This window comes from Macrosteles quadrilineatus, unplaced genomic scaffold (assembly GCF_028750875.1).
Source record: "Macrosteles quadrilineatus isolate MER2022 unplaced genomic scaffold, UCM_ALF_1.0 Scaffold_17__1_contigs__length_3442018, whole genome shotgun sequence".
Taxonomy (NCBI): Eukaryota; Metazoa; Arthropoda; class Insecta; order Hemiptera; family Cicadellidae; genus Macrosteles; species Macrosteles quadrilineatus.
Genome location: NW_026542610.1, coordinates 614,785 through 634,310, shown reverse-complemented (window position 1 = coordinate 634,310; position 19,526 = coordinate 614,785). Strand labels below are relative to the sequence as shown.

At 34.3% G+C, this 19,526-nt stretch overlaps 1 protein-coding gene across 1 annotated transcript; it reads left to right on the top strand.

Annotated features, from left to right (window-relative positions):
• Positions 1-7,325: 7,325 nt before the first annotated feature.
• On the top strand, positions 7,326-18,915 carry LOC129005175 (cytochrome P450 6k1-like). Its single transcript, XM_054433999.1, has 6 exons — positions 7,326-7,406; positions 10,880-11,762; positions 13,972-14,190; positions 14,839-14,957; positions 17,171-17,303; positions 18,143-18,915. The coding sequence occupies exons 2-6, from the start codon at positions 10,892-10,894 to the stop codon at positions 18,328-18,330; spliced, it is 1,530 nt and encodes a 509-aa protein (XP_054289974.1). The 5' UTR covers positions 7,326-7,406; positions 10,880-10,891; the 3' UTR covers positions 18,331-18,915.
• The last annotated feature ends 611 nt before the right edge of the window (positions 18,916-19,526 follow it).

The window sequence follows — 19,526 nt, the reverse complement described above, 5'->3', positions numbered from 1 at the left end:
GGATTTAATATAATTCCTGGGTTGGGATGTTTGAAAATCGCATTCCACTGAACAAGCCCTCCTTGTTCGTATAGTTACTGCAGCAATGATTTCTAAATCAATTTGAAATATTATTTCTTCACTTTTTAGCTAGGAGAGATGTCGATAGAATGTTATTCTTTGATTGAATAGTGTAGAAATGCATCAGTGGGTAAGAAGATGTTTAAAGGTACTTTGGATTTCCCTATCTATTGATTAATCAATATTTAATTTGGTAAAATAACGAGATTCTCAAAAATCTTTCACCATATCAACCAGTAATTTATGTTGTTGACAATACAGGAGATCGATTTGATTAACTTTATTTATGTATTCTTTTTTTGTCAATTATTATAGTAAAATGCTGTCATTTGAGAGTCTGTCTCATAACGACTTTCATTGTGTAATTTTAGACATCCAATCACCATAGGTCTTCCCCATTCTCAAATGTTATACAGAATGTAAAATCTATCTCCAACTATGCATTGATTATGTGTCCCGGTCAAAGCTATTTTCATTCGCAATACATAAAAACGCGTTAGCCTACAAAGTCACTTGGATTCGCTCGAAGTCACAATCGCCTAACAAAACTTTTTCATTATCATTTCACATCCTCTATTTCTTAAATTAAACTCGGATTCTTCATTAGGAAAATACAGTATACACGCACCAGACAAATGGTAAGAAGCTATCACAAACGTAAGAAATCAAGTTTTTGTCATAACTTTTGTAATTTGATACTTTAGAGTCAGTTACTGTAAGGACAGATTTCCCTCTCCTTGAACGTAACTTGATCTCCCAAACCCGTAGTTAGGGCACAGTACGTAGTAAGGCACAGCATCGCGGAGTGAAAAGTTTGTGTTTTATACGCATTTTGGTAAGTTTTATATTTTGATAATTTTTTCGCGTTTCTAAATCAGGGGTTTTGGGAGGTTTAATCATACGACTTATCACTAATCATACTCTTATAAATAAATTTCTTATGTTAAAAACGTTTTAAACATTATTTAGCCAATTTCTAACCCTTTTTGCAATTATTACATTTGCTCTTTCGAATTAATCTAACAACTACACTGAAAATACCAACTAAACACCTAAAAAGACAAACATAAACAAACTAAACATGTATAAATCGAATGTTGACCACCATAATTAAACTAATTTAATTAATCAATCGTTCTTTGCTCTTAAAATGATTTAATGGTAATAAATAATAATTCCTAATCATTATCGTTATCTGATGAAAAATTCCCCAAGAAAATCCAAGGATATTGTAACAGCAGCGATATCAGCTAAGCATTTAATGATCGAGGTTTTCTTTCTTGTCAAACACAAATCATTAAGTCTTTTTGTGGTTGTTTCATTTTCAAGTCTCTAAGAATCCATCTCTAAGCAATCAATGCGTACATTTTCAGATACTGAACTTTAATTTTAGAGGATTTTTATACCAAGGACAAATTTAATAATTCACATGCCAGTAGTGCTACAAGCCTTTTATAACTATGAATGAATGAATTCTTTATTATTTCAATACAGAACATCAGTTGAATGGTACAAAAAAACGATTTATGAAATATGAATCTCCAAATGGGCTATATGCCTGTGGTTGGGGATTGAGTCAATCATCCGCACAAAAAAAACAATAATTTAGGCCACATTCAAAAAGGAAAATATATATATATATATTGTACACAGAATTTATATACAAGAAAAGGATAAATAAGAAAAAACTAGTTTACAAGATAAATATATACAAAACGATACAGTATATGAAAAATTAAATGCACGCATATATTACGCGTTCAGTTTGCACGTTAAAAATGTAGGAAATTATCCCATTGAAATAACACATAATTAGAATTGCCCGAGACTTGGCACATACAACTAAAACTATATAAATTAATTAAAGAAAGATATATAAATAAATAATTACCCTAACTAAAAGAGTGATTTAGAACAAAATAACCTTTCTCTGAATAGACTCTTGAGGTTGTTATGTATTTATCAAGTTGAACCAGAACATTGAAAGTACAGTTTGTTGAACTGTAAAGTAAGAGAACGAAGCATGATCTTTATTGCTTTGAAAGCTTTAATTAAAGCTGTGTAATTTACAGCTCAAGTTCAGACAGGATTGAGACACCTGACCCATTGTCATGAGTGACGCTAGTTAAGCTACATCAGCTGATTTTAATGTGTAATACTTCTAGGAGAGTGTACATGAACTCTGTAAAGACTACAAGTAATTTCTTGTCTATTACTAAGTTGAAAGCATGCGTTAATGTGTCACATTGTCGTGTGCGTTTGAGCATGGATTAAAGGAGTAGACAACTAATTTTATGTTCGAGTGCATTTAAGTCGTCTATGGCATTTTCTCTTGTTTTAGAGCAAATGTTACTGTGTGTGTATGACTTTATAATACTATAAAACTAGTAGTTGTTAGGCATATGTAATTTCATGGGATTTTGAAGGAAAAGCCAATTTTTAGACTTGGAACCTATTATATACATCATCACACTTCATTTTCTTTGTACTTAAATCAACAAATTGTTTTAACACTGATGACCATACCTTAAAGCTTAATATGTGTTACAACTCTAATGTGTCTGGGCTTTAGCCTTAAGAATAAATCAATCTTTAGTAAAAATAAAAATTTCGGGATTTTTTAAGGCAAAATTATGCATTGTTATAAGAGGAGGGATTGATTTGTCAGAGGGGAACAGAATTGAAGTGTTGAGAAACCGCTGAACGTCCTAAGGCTATGTTTGAGTTTACACACAGTGTCATTATAGATCACCCCGTTTGGATGAAACTATCACAGACGTTTAAAATGCGAGCACTCCATCATGCTATAGTGACAAATGGTACTTGTAATATTGTATAGTCAATTTGTCATTTCTCTTCTATAAAATATATATATTTTTTTGTAGAATATGGTAACCATGTTTTATCTCGAGGGACGTTTTATGTCTTATAAAATCCGATTTAAAATGAGCGAAAATAAAAAATCTTATTTTTTAACAAATAAATTTTGCCACGGTTAACAGCTTCTAGAAGCATTTTTATTTGATACTTAGAAACATAATACAACTTTATCTCCAAAAGAACAACGTGTAAACTCTCAAGCCCGTGCGGAACATTTCCAGGTTGTGTCTTGTATTAAACAAAGATTTTTCAATACTTATATATGTTTCATTTAAATGGAGGCTGGGGAGTAAGCTGGTGTAGTGGTAGAGCGCGGGGCATCGGTGTCCGAGGTCCGGGTTCAAATCCTGCAAATCACCGATGGATTTTACCTATGTGATAATATCGCTACCCTCTAGGACTAGCCTGAAGTAATGTGCAAAACTGTTCCGGTATAGACATGACTAGCGTCCAAGGATGAGAAAGTGGGACAGAAAATAAATAAATAATGGAGGCTGTGTATTGAACTTCGTCAATTTTCATATTTCATTCAGTATCTGAAAAATTATAACACACACAAGACTTTACAGCCCAAACAACAGCAAAAACTAAAATAAAACATAATCGAAACGATTCAGCAATTTAGAAAATAAAAGCGAAGCTGTTACAGAATAGTATGATATGGCAAATAGTTTTCTTTAAATGAAAATCTATAAATAAAACCGTTGTGACAACAGGGAGTTGCAACGGTTGCAACGGCGCGCCTGCCTGTAGCCGGGGGCGATATATGTATCAGATGATAACCTGTTTTGCTGATTGGCAAAGTTCATCACTCAACTGTTACAAAGTTTTAATTAGTATTCATGTTTGTGACATTTCCCAGCATCACTGTCGACTGTTTTACGTATTTGGGTATGTAAAACAATCGTGTTATTTAAAATTCAGGACGTGAAGTGCTTTTGTTGTGACCTTATTTATTGAATGGAAAAGTACACTCATCCAAAATATTAACAGGTAATTAGGGCTAGTATCGTCCAATCCTTGTGTTTGGGAGGTGACCACCCTGTTGAATTGCCAAATATAGTGACCGACGTTTCGGATTTGTGCAGTAACCTATCTTTGGGGCAAACTACCATTCAACACAGTACTATTAGCGATTGCAAGTTCATAAAAATGTCATCCACATTCTCTCCAGATAATGTGCCTATTGTGGGGGCATATTTTTTATATGGTAGACCAAGGGAATTTTGTCCAGAGTCCGGGTTGGATACCACCATTCTCTAATAGCTTAAGTGTCTGATGATATGTCACACTGTGGTTTGGAACCCACCATAACCTGTAGGTCCATATATCAAGAAAACAAAAATGGAAAGATCCTCCAAGCGGGAAGAACTGACCCTGTTGAACAAATCACTAAAAGTCATAAAACACGATAAAAACGTGTATCTATTGTCCTATATCTTGGAAAATCCATTAACCCTCGTAGGAAATCACGATCCTACTCAAATCTTTCGAAATTTTCACAAAGACTCAAAAAAGCCTTAATTATATTGTCATCTTCAGATTTAGTATTTACTATGCGTTTGTTGAGAAAGACTTTGCTATATCTTCTAAGTACCACTTTGGAAAACGTAATACTACTGTATGTAGCGTATTCTCAGCTGGTATAAAAATAAGATGTAATAATTTAAGGCGTATAATAATTCACAGGTCATCAAGTGCTTAAATGTAAAAAAATGCAGTATACTATCAGCAGATAATATATTAGCCATTTATCAGCAGCAAAACTTTCGAAAAAGCATGTGGCAGTCACTAGATTAAACTAAATGTATGATATAAAAGGAGGTTGATAATTTTCCTGCCATTAAAGAAGTTAATGTCAGGTTAATAGAGAGGGTTGGCAGCGCTGGTCTTGTCAGGTTGGCAGCTCTGCTCTGGTTTGCCGCCAAATGTCCCGCATTTAACTCTTCATTAGGGGTTTTTATAGGGCCTTATGCATTTTATGAAATTTAAAACACTGTATTTGTAACACACTGTATTGTAAACATTGGTGCCTTTGCCTGTAAACACTCTCACTCCTGGTTACAATGACATAATCACTCCAGTGTTTGTATACGGATTTTAACATTAGGAAGGTTATAATTAAATACACTCATAGGATACATTTTCTAATTTGAATCATATCGTTTCATCTACCTCGTACTTATAAATTGTTTAGGTAGCTTAATAAATTTTCACCACAGTTGGTTGCACAAACTGGAACAACATATTTAGTTATTTTAAATCATTAAAGGGATGATAACAGCTGTTGGGAAACTAGAGAATCCTTTCCTTGATGTGGTTTGAAGGAAGATTGACTTCGACGTAACTCCTCCGCATGAAATATACTCGATCTCGCATTACAGTTTTCTTTCGTCTTCAAACAGTTTTACAATAAGCTACAGATTGTGGAAATTATCTGTAAAAATATAATGCTGAATAGATTTAAGAAAAGAAACTTAATTCATTCGTAAGCGTATGTAAGCCGCAGAAGGATGATAAATCAAGTTGACAGGTCCGCAGTCTGTTTCTACCTTCTACGCGACATACGTTGGGGCTCTTCTCTTAGTATACTAGAATTTTTTTTTTATAATTGTCTTATATTTTTATTGAGCGGAACGAAGTGAAGCTCTTTAGGATCAATTTCAATGCAAACTTTATAACACATAATCTCAATAACCGCTGAACATATTTTAGCCAAATTTACCAAGGTTGTTTTGTCAAATATTTGGATGGCTTAGACAAAACCAATTTTGAGTTTTGATAATGCCTATATAATTTAAAAGTAACTCCAAGTTTTTAAACTTTACCATGAGTCTTATGGGTTGCCATAATGGTTACAAAACAACGACGTAAATTCAATCAAAAAAACGAATCATAGCCATCGATCTGTTAAAATCAAGCCATTACCTAAACACATTACAAAGGAAAAAGAATCGCATGGTAACCACTGATCAAATAATACAGAGAAAGTCTTAAGTTTGATGTCATATTAAGTTAAGAAAACACTAAAAAAACAAGGTCAGATTCTAAAAAATGATAAAATATTTACAAGAAATGCTCATTATGACGAACTGTTATTATCAGCTCGAGTATTACCATTAGTTATATAATCTTTTAGTTGGATGTTTTAAACTCATCGATAATTGTGACCGTTATTAGTCTTACAATAACTCCAGTTATACAGGTACTTGACAATTGCTCGATTTCGAGCAACAGGTTCACTAGTTAAATGTAGATTGTGTAACTAAGTTCTACAATCTACATAGAAATCCATTGCACGTTATAACTGCATAATTATACACTCCAGTAAATGGCTGTTTCACAATAAATTACATGTTTATCACTGCAGCCGAATGCGTGACAGGATATTCTCTATGAACCTTTAGCCAAGCATTGTTTCGAGTTGGTTTAGTGAACATATTGCGACACAACTTAGAATAATATAGTAAGTAATTATATCCTAGAGAATTGTATTTTGCATTTTTGCAAGTTTGGTTTTAAGTGAAATTTCGGATCGAGATAAAGAGGAAAATTTTAATGTTTACTAAATAAGCTGTGGTATCGTCTGATTTTATGTAGGCCTATCCCTTTTACAACTGTGTATTTTCTGAAAGACTTGTCTATTGTTTACTGGATCAGTATGTCACCTCCGAAATAGCCCAGTTCCAAATGGCTCTTTCTGATAATATCAAACAGCATAAAAATTCAAATCACCAACAACAAAATTAGCCACACGTTTATTGTAGCCGCAGCTTATCAATTTATGACAGAGAGAACCTTGTGGGAAAAAAAAATAATAAGTTTAGCACATCAATCAATTTTTGTAGTAACCAAATGAAAATTCATGGTGGATTGCAGGTTCAGATAGCCTACCGAGGTCCTGGTCTAAAATCCCCTTAATCGCCCATTGATTTTATCTATTATAATGGTGCCACCTTCTAGGATTAGCCTAAAATAAGGTGATCACGGTTACGGGCTAGACCTCATGGGTGCGAGCCAGCATAATCAGACAGTGTTTTATGGTGAAATAAGGTTTCCTATTTTTGCCACAGATTTTAACATATTTTGTAGAGCTTAAAAAACATACTGATTTCATTTTTGAAGCGTTGATATAAAAATTATGGTACTAAAAATTCCGAAACCCCATAAATAATTCCAATGTCATTCTTATAGAGAATAAGTTTAGTAATTGTTTATATGTATTAAACTGCTAACCGTTATTTGAATCATTGGTTCCCAATACGCATTGGTCTCATAACCTCCCTCCCCCCCCCTCTCTCTCTCTCTCTCTCTCCCACACAGATTACAACTCTGTTATGTCTCCTGAGGCAATTACAGTCGTAAACAAATATCAATTATCCAATCAGCTGGTAGAGAAACTGCCAGTCATTGTTGTTTAGAAACAATCTGTTCGGAATAACTTCAGTATCTCTAGTGTTGCTGTGGTAAGTGGATTCATGTTTACAGTTTATATTTTACTAGCTGTACCCGCGGGCTTTGCCCCGTTTAACTTCATAAGTATTCGCATGGCTCAATCACGTCCTGGTTGAAATTCGTTCGCAACGCTCACTCACCTTTAGGTTGGAGCTCGTTCGCTGCGCTCACTTGCCTTCAGGTTAGCTCGTTCGCTATGCCAACTCGCCTCCAGGTTGAAGTTCGTTCGCTACGCTCACTCACCTTTTGGTTGCAAATTAGCTGTTGTCATAAATGTAAAAGAAATAATAGTGCTGCACCCTGTTGGTAATCCCTTGTAACTTTAATGCTATTGAACATCATAGAACAGAACCAACTTGTTTAATTGAAACAGCTGTTAAGATTCATTAATTCCATTTAAATATGAAAAATCATAAGGTTAACATGGGAAACTCCAGAGCCACTGGGGCGGAGCCCGAAAGCCCGATCGGAATAAAAACTACTTAGTTTTCCTATTTAATGCCCAAAGAATCGGTGTACCGAATTTCAGCCTCCTAGGTAAATGGGAAGTGGGAGAATTAGTGATGAGTGAGTGAGTGAGTGAGTGAGTGAGTCAGTGAGTCAGTGAGGGCGCCTTTTTAAATTTAGATTATCACTAGCAACAGAGCCAGTTTTGTCTATAAACCGTCTCTAGGAAATAACAGCTATGAAATGCATGCACCATTTAAACTCACTAATATTATTGGTACAGGTTAAGTACCTTAGAAACACACACATGACGTAAGGAACACACTTTGAGACAAATACAAATTGTGAACAACAACATGCAAACAAATAAAAATTAATGAAATAGCAATAAAAAAATCAGCTGTTAAATTATCAACACATTTTTTTTATATGATTAAGCCTAGATGCATACCAGCAAACCCATTACAGTACTGCCATAAATCATTGCTAAAATAAAACTTTTATAATTATTAGCAAATCTACGTGGATGAAGCTTTTCATTGACATATTATTTAATAAAATCTGTCAAGTAGAACTGTATATCCAAGTGGAACAAAGTGGATGCGATATTTTGAAAGAGAATAGAATTTCCTACAAATTACTACTATGAATTTCATGACAATCCTTTATAAAGGCAGCCAAAATTTGGCTACAAATTGAAACTTGAAAACAGAAACTTGAAAAATTGGTTTTTATTTTTTTACTTTTAGGGAAAAGTAAAAAAAATAATTGGGGGGCCACAAGTATTTAATACAGTTACACTTTTATAATTATTTGCAAATCTATATAAGTTAGGTTTTCCAATAACCCATTAATTAACAAATCGGTCCAGTATAAATCTAGATTTAATTGTATAAAGTTTAAAAAATATCACCAACTCTGTATTTTCTCACTACTATAAATTTTGAGGTTGGTTATCTTTTTTTTGCCAATAACTTTTTAATGGTGAGGAAATCGACCAAAGTGGAGGGTGGTATACTGAGAGATAATTAAATTTCCTACGAATTGATACCATGCATTTCTTGAAAATACTCAAAAAGGCAGCCAAAAGTTGCATCCAAATAAAAAATGTAAATACCCCCGTTTTTAATGCATTTCTTAAGCAAAACATGTTTTTTGTCACCATAAATCATCAAGATTGATATATTTTGATTATATTAGGAGTTGAAAGGGTGAATGACTTAGAATATGACAAAATGGTTACAAGAAGTGGACCATTGAATTTGGATACTGCGAGTAGACATCATGTTTAACTTAAAGTAAAACCGATTGACTTTGGATGATTTTATATAAATATGCTTGCTCCGCTCAATATTGCAAGCAGATAACTGCATTGTACACCTAGAGAAAAGGTTGGTCCATAAATAACGGATCATTTTTTAATTAGAGTCGGGACCACGTAAGTTTGCAGTTGGCGGCAGCCAATCACAAGACAAGGCTAGTGCAACGTTGCCACATCGCACTAATAAAATATACTAAGCAATATTTTCAAATCAGCTGGTATTATTAGATTTGGCAACACCGCACGGTTCTCATTGGTTCATTCAAACCCATATGGTAAATAGGCTCCTACCTCAACTGCAAACTTATGTGGTCCCGACTCTAGTTATTAATACGTGTAGAACTTTCATTGTTGTATTAAACAACCAAAGATTTCGTGCCATTTGAGTAATCGTGGACCGTTGGACAGTACAAAACCGTGCATTTTGCCTAGAAAACTGTTTAAAAAATAATGAGTCTGTGATTGTAGCTCAGTGGTTGTTACGAAATCATTTTGACGCCGGTCATCATAATGCGGTTTTCTCTAGGAATGCTATCTATAGGTGGGTGTCCAATTTAAGAACTAAAGGATCTGTTTTCAATAATAAATCTCCTAGGAGATCAAAGTCTGTATGTAAGGATGAGAACATCACAAGAGTTCGGGAATCTTTTCCCCAAAGTCTAAAAATATCGGTAAGACCAAGAACGCATTCTGTTGGTTTAGCTTATTGTTAAAATTGCGTTGTTAAACTTGATATTTGTTAAGCTAAACTTTGTCAACTCAATTGAAATCGCAACTCACGCATTTAAGCCAAGTAGGCTAATATTATTAACATATGAATGTATAGGATTGTTGCAATATTTATATTTGCTACTGACTGATATTGATGTGTTCTTTACCTATGGTAATGTTCAATACAAAGTTTACATTATCATTTACAAAGTTTGATTGACCAGGACGCTTTGGTTACAATGATGTGATGGTACAATCTCGAGAGAATTAGAAACAATTCATTTAGTCATCATTTAACTCTGACCGGTCTAAATGGAATAATCAAATCCGTCGTATTAATTTGACACTTGAGTTTAGACAGAACTGAGAGTTAACTGGACAATATGGTAATCTGAGAGTAAAATGTGACGAGAAGTTCAAAACTCCTTCAGATCCACTTGAATTGGAACATCTAGAATAAACATATAATGTAAAAAACCATTTAGTTGTATTGATTAAATACAAGTATCTTAGATTGTCAGAGTTGAAAGTATGAAATTTTCTTATTTGGAAACCTGTATTATTGTCAAGTTTTATGACTACTAACATACTTCTTCATTGGGAAGAGATTATTTATCAGACTTAGCAATCAACCTTGCAATCGGATGTCGATTTATGTATAAAATCACGTCTTTTAGCAATAATGTTTGTAAAATGGTATCGTTGCTTTTGTAACGTGTACGCTGTATGTTAGAAATAATCAATATTAGTGTGTACAGTAAAAAAACGTAACTGCACCAACTCTTGTTTTAAGTGTTTGCATTTCTAAAATTGAATTTAAAAATTACATGTTATATTTGGGGTGAAAATAGAGAAGTTTGCAAAATATATATTTTTGATCGAGTTTTCGACCACGAGGTAACCACTAGTATCTATTAATATCTGCCACATACAGTGAAAGAAAACCTTATAAGGTATAAGATTTTTGTAAAATTCAATTCCATGAAATCATATTTTCTGTTTCAGAATTTCTGTCCAATGGCGGGCATTTTAACGACATCGTTGCTTTCATTAAGTTTCGTTTTCGTAACTTTGATATTCATTTTCTACCTATTCGTCAAATCCCTTTACGCATACTTTGAAAAAAGAAACATCCCTTACGACAAACCAACCTTCCCTTTTGGGAGTTTCTATTCATGCGCTTTTTTGAAGAAATCTTTCGCAACAGTTATATCTGACGTTTACTTCAAATACAAAAAACACAAATTAGTGGGCTTTTACTCCTTTTGGAAAAAACAAATCCTCATAGCTGACCCTGAAATAATAAAGAACATTCTGGTCAAGGACTTTGACGTGTTTGCCGATAGAGGTGTTTACTACAATAAACAGAAAGATCCTTTGTCAGCTCACTTGTTCGCTCTGGACGGCAAAGAATGGAAACCTCTTCGAGTCAAGATTACTCCGACCTTCACATCGGGGAAGATCAAAGGCATGTTCGACACAATTGTGAACTGCGCGGAGGAAATGAACACCTACGTTGAAACTAAAATGTCCCAGGATAAGGTTGTGGATGTTTTAAAGGCATTCTCTAGGTACGGACTGGCTGTGATAGCCAATATTGGGTTTGGACTGGATAGTGACGCTCTGAAGAACGACGACTCCTCCTTTGTGAAGATGGTCTATAGGATGTTGGAGCCTACGGTGGAGAGGTTTGCAGCGTTCATGTTGGCATTCAATGAGAACCTTGCTAAGATGCTTGATGCGCGAGTGACGCCAAAAGTTGTGTCAGACTTCTTCCTTGGGATGGTCTCTGAGACAATCAAGTACCGAGAGACACACCATGTAGTCAGGAACGACTACCTTCAACTGCTTTTACAGCTGAGGGAGTCTGGGCTCACGAATGAGGAAGGTGAGATTATGCACATATATTAGGCTGAATTAACACAGGTTAATTATAATGATAAATCCTTTAAATTATCTTTAAAAAGGATTACACAATTAACTATGGTAATATTATTTGAATTATCCTCACTAGATTATGAAATTTTATGATAATGTAAGTAAACTTCTCTTCATATTTTATAATGTTAGACAAGTTTCATAAGCGATTAAATTGAGTGCTTTGATGAATATATGTTTTCTCTCATTCATTGTAAACTAGTGCACCTGTTGCTCGAAATCGAGCAATTGTCAAGTACCGGTTTATACAGAAGTTATTTTAAAACTACAGTAATAACAGTCATAATTTTCGATGAGTTTAAAAGATCCGACAAAATGCTTATGTAACTAATTGAAATACTAACTACTATACTACTAGCTAACTAAATACTAGCTACTATTTAATAGCGCTTTGAAATAATAAACGCTTCTTGTAAAAATATTTTAGCATTTTTTGGACCCGGCCTTATTTTTTAGTGTTTTCTACAAATGTTTCCCGACTTAAAGCTGTTACCAGTAAACATTTCTTGCATGTATTTATTTGATCTGACTTGAGGTAGGCTTACTTTACCACTGTGACAACTGACAACATGATGTGTATATTCTTCCATTTTTTTTTTTACTTACAAAATAAGTTGCTTAGCATAACTGGCAAAAATGATGATTGTGTACCTGGATTCCTTACTGTGAGACCAGGCCTCTCCTCTAATGTTCTCATACGCATAAGATTTCCTATTAATTGTCTCCTCCTCCTGTTTTCAATATTTCTCCTTTAAACTCAAGAAATTGTCTGTTCTTCCAAAAAAACTGATTGACTGTTTAGATTTGTCTATAACCTCCTAAATATTACAAACATCAATATTTACTCCCAAAAAGCTGGTGAGTTTCATTTTATATACAGCTGTTTTTGATTTTAAATTTGTTTTCAATGTAATTCTTATGGGGGAAAATGTGACATTTGAGAGCGTCTCGTGCCCTTAAGGGTAAGAGTTTTAAAATTCTAAAACCTTTATGCAAAACTACGAATTGAGACGAATTATTTGACACCTCAAACGTTCAAATCGGTCCAGAAATAAAGGAGGAGTTTTGTTCACAAAAAACAGCCCTCACTTATTAATATAAGAGAAGATTTGGGGGAAAGGTTTTTTGTAAATTTAGAGTAACTAGTGTCCCTGTTGCTCGAATTCGAGCAATTGCTAAGTAAATATTTGTAGCAAACTGTTATAATACTATATTAGCAAACTTATTGACTGTTTAGGATTAACCTATGCTCTTCTTCTCACTTTTGATTTCTGACAACAGCTGGAGTTTCATAACAATTTTTGTTTCCAATGTTAATCTTATGGAGAAATACGAAACTTTAAAGGGCCCTAGGGCCTCACTCTCTCATTATTTCCCTAAAAAAAGTTTCCTGCACAACTTCACGCTACGCTCTTTCCAATGACACCAAACACATGACAATCGGTTCAGTAGTTTCGGAGGAGTAATTGTCACAAAAATCCTGCTTGCGTATTAAATAAGTACTAGTGTCCCTGTTGCTTGAATTCGAGCAATTTCTAAGTACCTATTAGAGGCGTTATTTTAAAAGGAATAACGTTCATAATTTCTGATGACTTTAAAAGATTCGACCCAAAGATTATGGAAATATTCAAGATGTACATAACAGAATATATCAATTTATCCAGGCTCTCTCGCTTTTTTCTATTGTAATATTTACGCCAACCTGAATTCAAATAGTAAATATTTCATTTCAACCAAGTCAGTAAATGTTTGTAGCAAACTGTAAAATTAGCAAACTTATTGACTGTTTAAAATTAACATATGTTCTTCTTCTCGATTTTAATTTCTGGCAACAGCTGGAGTTGCATAACAATTTTTGTTTCCTGTGTTGATCTTATGGAGAAATACAAAACTTTAAAGGGCCCCAGGGCCTCATTCTCTGATTATTTCCCTAAAAAGAAAGTTTCCTGCACAACTTCACGTTACGCTCTTTCCAATGACACCAAAAACATGTCAATCGGTTCAGTAGTTTCGGAGGAGAAATTGTCACAAAAATCATGCTTGCGTATTAAATAAGTAAATAAATAGATAGATTATAGAATCGCATTCTTCATTTGTCTGTCAGGAAGACTTTTGACTTTTGAGTTTCTGACTTTTGAAACTAATATCCTGATTTCCAGGGGAAGGCTACAACTTCACCAATGAAGAGATAGCAGCTCAATCCTTCGTGTTTATCCTTGCTGGGTCTGAGACTACTTCAGCGACGCTGAGTTTCTGTCTGTACGAGCTCGCGCTGAACAAGTCAGTGCTGCACACGCTGCTGACGGAAGTCGACTCTCTTACATCAATCACATACGATAGCATCAACTCTCTGCCGTACTTGGACATGGTTATTGACGGTAACCGTAGTTCCTTGGTCACAATTTCATTGGGATTCAATCCATGCTTTGTGGATACATAAACACTTTCTCTCCCCATGGTGAAAAAATTAGATGGAGTAGATGGCCCCAGATGATTTTGGGTTTAGCTTTAAAAATTAGTCCCCTGAGGGAAATAGTCCCGGTTAATCAAAAGTTCGATTTCCTACAGTTACCGGTCAAATCGGGCTTTCTTACACTGATTATAGCATGCGAAGTAGTTAGTTCATGCATTTACTTACTTTCCCGCACTCATTTTACTTTCCCATACTCCAGTATTTGGCCAATAAATACTGACTCAAGCAAACAACAGAAGTAATTTGATTTATTTATTGTGTTGGCGAAGGAATACTTGTTGCATCTTTATACCAGTGACAGTTGTTCTCTTAAAACAGGACGAAAAGATAGAAGCCATCTTAGAAGCTTTATTAAGGTACCAAAGATTTCAGTTTCTTAAATATTTAGCCAGTTAGCTTAAAAAAATGCAGTAAAACACTAAATGTAGTTCACCACAGGGACAAAATTGTCTTTTCGGCCCTTCCTCATTCTCTGACTTGTTTTACCTCGGTCGTCACACCGAGTCCCCTAGTTATGAAATGCACTATTAATTATTTGTGTTTTGGTTTTCAGAAACCTTACGCAAGTATCCCCCTCTAGGCTTCCTCAATCGTGTTTGTTCCCGCGACTACTACGTACCTCAGGCTGACACCACCATTGAGGCGGGAACACAGATCTTCATCTCCATACAGGTAGAAATTTAAACTTAGTTAAAACTATTTCAGCACTGGAGATTTTTTTACGAACTCTTTTAATATTTACTAGCAGTTACCCGGCGCGCGTTGCTGCGCTAACAAAATACATCTGTCTGTGTGAAAAAGCATGTTTTTTCTACATTTAAACTGACGATAGTCAGGGATTGCCCTAGTGCCTTATAATGGTGATTGCGAAAGCAAGACACTAAGGAAATTGTAGTTGCTTAAATTCAGAGGGTAATTTGGATGATATCATCAGTATTCTTCCCTTAAACATACCACTGATAATTTTTGCTTTAATTAATTTTGACGTAATTTAGTTAGTCTGGTAACGTTGCACAGCTTCGGTGGAATTAAGTTTTGCATTAGTATTATTGGAGTTTTTTCTTTTAATTACAGTAATGTGGTGGCAAGTGACAAATTGAGAGTTATTTGACGAATACCCGTGATAGCACGCACGATTATTATTCACTTAATAATTTATGTTAGATTGTGTGGGTATAGAACGAAAGATACAAATTTTAAGGCATTGTCATCCCTTTAATTGTTTATAATACTTTGATAAAGGTTTTTATGGTTTTAATATTTAACATTGGAGAATTTAACCGTTGTTGAGTGCACAGGTGTGCTGCGATTGGGGTTTAATACATTTGGACTTACATTAAAAAGTAAAATAGTTTTCTGTGCTGCACTCTGTAGAAACACTGTGGCACTATTTCAAATCATGACTAATGCTAATACAGAATGTTGTGATTATTCTATCCTAAAAAACAGTTGGTGAAAGTAAATATCTGCTTTTAAATTGTATTTATTTGTAAACATTGTTGATCAAAAAGACTGAAATTGGCCCACTTAAAACCCTCTGGGGCAGAGCCCTTTTGACCGATCTGCACCATACTTCACTCGAACCATCCTTGAAAGATGCTTAATAATGCCTGAAAGTTTCATTAAAATCTGTCGAGCGGTTTCGGAGTCCATAACGTATATACATATATACACACATACATACATACATAGTTCCTCTTTTATAGATATAGATGTTTATTTTCATTAAATGGTCAATGTAAATAATTTATTTAGCCCCCCCCTCCACCTCTCACCCCCCAAAATAAATTAAAAATAATTTTCAGGGTATTTATGGCCAAATGTGGGTTTTGTAACCTTATACAGTACAAAAATATATTTTTCCTACAGTCACCAGACAAAGTTGGCTTCCTCGTACTGTTTATAGTACAGAAAGCTGCTAATTGCTGCATATTTATACTTTGCCGTACGTTTTATACTTTGTCGTACGGTTTATACTTTGCCACACATAAGGATTCCAACGGAACAACACAAAACAGCGTGGTTCTATTATGCACGTAATCCGTGTACGCTTGGAAATAGGTTGGCAACACTTAAAGATAATAATACTATGAGCAGCTGATTGACTTTTATAACTACGATTTAACCATTTCGTGTTTATAGTTTCGGTATTTCTGAACTTTCTGGACTTTTCTTTTAAACGTTTTTAAAACATTCCTACGATCTTAATAAACAAGAAAATACCTTTAAAGCATTTTTTTGGGCGCGGAAACCACTTCAAATTACAAAAACATACGGAACTATATTCTCAAAACGCGGAGCACATTTCTTGCCGAGGAAAAATAGCGGAGTGATACGGACCACGGGTACTACTTTCTCTACGGCACCATTTGTGTTGCCAGCTGAACCTAAAAACGTGTTGTATAGTGTTTGAAAGACTAATTATTTATATGCTTTATAGTGACTGTAGGAAAAATATAATGTGTAACACGAGTGCAAAAGGCCTTTGCTGCACTCGTGATCATTCCAAACATGAGCAAAGTTTTGTAAACATTGCTCTCGTGTGCAGCAAAGTGCCACTTTGCCCACTAGTTACACAAATAACTATTTCTTTATACTTCAGTGAAGATGGCTGCTATATGCGTTGCAGGGCTAAAGTTGTTCCAAGAGAATCAACTGGAGCCATTGTTGTACAGTGTTCTCACAACTAATTGTAACCTTATTGAAGTAGTTGTCGATTGCATTGTTATCGTCTGGTTTGTTATTTGTTTTTGTAGAATCTGACCAGATAATTGACACAGGAAAAACATAAACACAATTGCATACAAAACACAACCACTTCTACCTCTAACCTTGAGTATTTAACAAGCAACTGTATTAAAGGTTCATTTGATTTTGTTTTCAAGGGTCTTCACAACGATCCCACTTTCTTTCCCGAACCAGAAAAATTCAATCCAGAAAGATTTAGCAAAGAAAACAGAGAGAAAATAAAACAGTACACCTACATGCCATTTGGAGAAGGCCCACGCTTCTGCATAGGTAAGTATTCGGTGAAAATAACAAGGTGCCGTTGTCTCATAGACTACAGTATTTACGATGTATGAGATTTTAAAACATTATCTTGGTTATTGCATTGTTCTTCTGATCAAATCCTGTCTTGTAGTAAAACTGTTAATAGTACATTACTTAGGTTACTATTCGTGAAAGTAGGTGTTTACCAGACATACGGAGTGTGGTCGTTCCCGTGCGAGATGAAGTCGAGTCCGGGATTATCCGAATTACCATACGAGTCTGGCAAACCTATTTTGGACGAGTGGCTTACGATATTTTATTCCGTACCTTTCGTCGATTCCAATTTTTGTGGATTTCGTATGCCAGCCCTAAATTATCTATGAGGTTCATATTATCATACTATGTCTATACATAATTGGACAGTCTGTACCTCAGGGTGCATGGAACCGTATTGTACATACTTCTGTATACCAACGATCGTCATTGATCAGTTGTAGACTATTTTCATGGATGTGAATATCTGGGAACGCAGAGTTCATTGATGTGTTCTCTTCATTTGGGTAATTTTCCTAACTTTAAAATCATTACGACTAAGTAGAACAGTCTGTAATCTGCTTGGCCATTTGTATAAAATCAGAGTAAATCACCAACCTTAAAATATACCCTAACATAAGTTAAATATTAATTTGTCCACATTGAACTTGGCACTTGTACTTTAACAGGCATCAAATACACTTAAAAGGCTTCGGCTTTTGATATTGGAGGAGAAGTCATAATTAATTGCAGTGACAAAATTCAATGATAGATTATTGGATATTGACTAAATTATAATTACATTGAGATCAGCTGACTGTTGATTGTTGAAGGTATGAGGTTCGCCAAGGTGACGGTCAAGACGGCACTGGTGACTCTTCTCAGGCGATTCCAGTTCCGATTGGACGCAAATGTTCCGATTCCATCTAAAATTGAGCCCAGAACTGTCATCACACTTCCGGCGGGAGGCATGTCGGTCATACTGGAGCCTAGATCAGCTGTTTTGACTGGCAGAGCGTAAATCTAGAACTCAGGATAAAATGAGAGAATGTTCTTAGTACTTAAGAAAAGATGTGCCGTTGACTTTTAGTAGGTACTGAAGTGTAGACACCCCATCTACATGGATCAGTAGTTGTAGACATGTTTCATTTAATAAGTACATAATTGAATGAATTATATGACTTTATTATTTCGTTTAAGTTACTGTGATAGTTTTTGAAATGTGTTGTTAGTTTTTATTTAATCCTTCAACACCAAGTTCACAACTTTGTAATTTTTTTATGTTTTCTTGATAACGTTTGTTTTTAAAGCTTAATAGTTATTGTAAAAATTGTAAACATTTATACTATGTAGAACACTTAATGTAATAAATCATTCACTCATTCACTTAATTGAAAGAAAGACGCTTTGGCAAATAACGTCTATTCTATGGTAGTTCTAATGGATTTAAGTAAACTTTCTCATTTTAAATTGATCCATTTACTAAATTAATAATGTCCAAATACATGATGCATATTTTAAATGGTATATGCATATTTTTTTTAATTGGGATGTTATTTCTTAAAGTTAAATTTGCATTGAACAGAATAGAAAAATAACGTTAGGTAACGATGTAGATTGTTTTTACTAAATATACATATACAAATAAGTTTAAATTTTATTGTTTAAATAAATTTGTATTCAACCTATTTTTAAATTTTAACCTTTCCTTTCCATTACAATGTTGATATTCATACGATCACACACTCTTACCATTAATGATACCAATAAAATTCAGCAAACATTAAAAACCGAAGGATTGAAGTATTAAAAAGATTATATTACTGATCTTTGGAAAGCAGAATTAATTCCCTCATTTCCCGCAGCATCTGCCAGTAATACCCTATACTTGGAGAAGATTTTGATTCCGGACGATGAACCATGTATATCTAGTCCTGTTTTGGATACGAGATTTGTTTGCTTTTAACTTGCATCAAGGCTTAACAATGTTTATGAAAGTTATTATTTTTTTCATCATACTGTAAAATAAAATAAGTTTATGGTTTTTTATTCTGTATAAAAAGATGTATCTCCTTGAACTTTTCTTTTACAAAACAGCACGGTTTTTTATTTACTGTTGACATCAATTTGTTTACAGTTTAAATTTTTAGTAGTTAATTCGTTGTCTGAAGATAGTTAATAATAGGATGTTGTTCAATCGATGCCATGTTCAAGTTT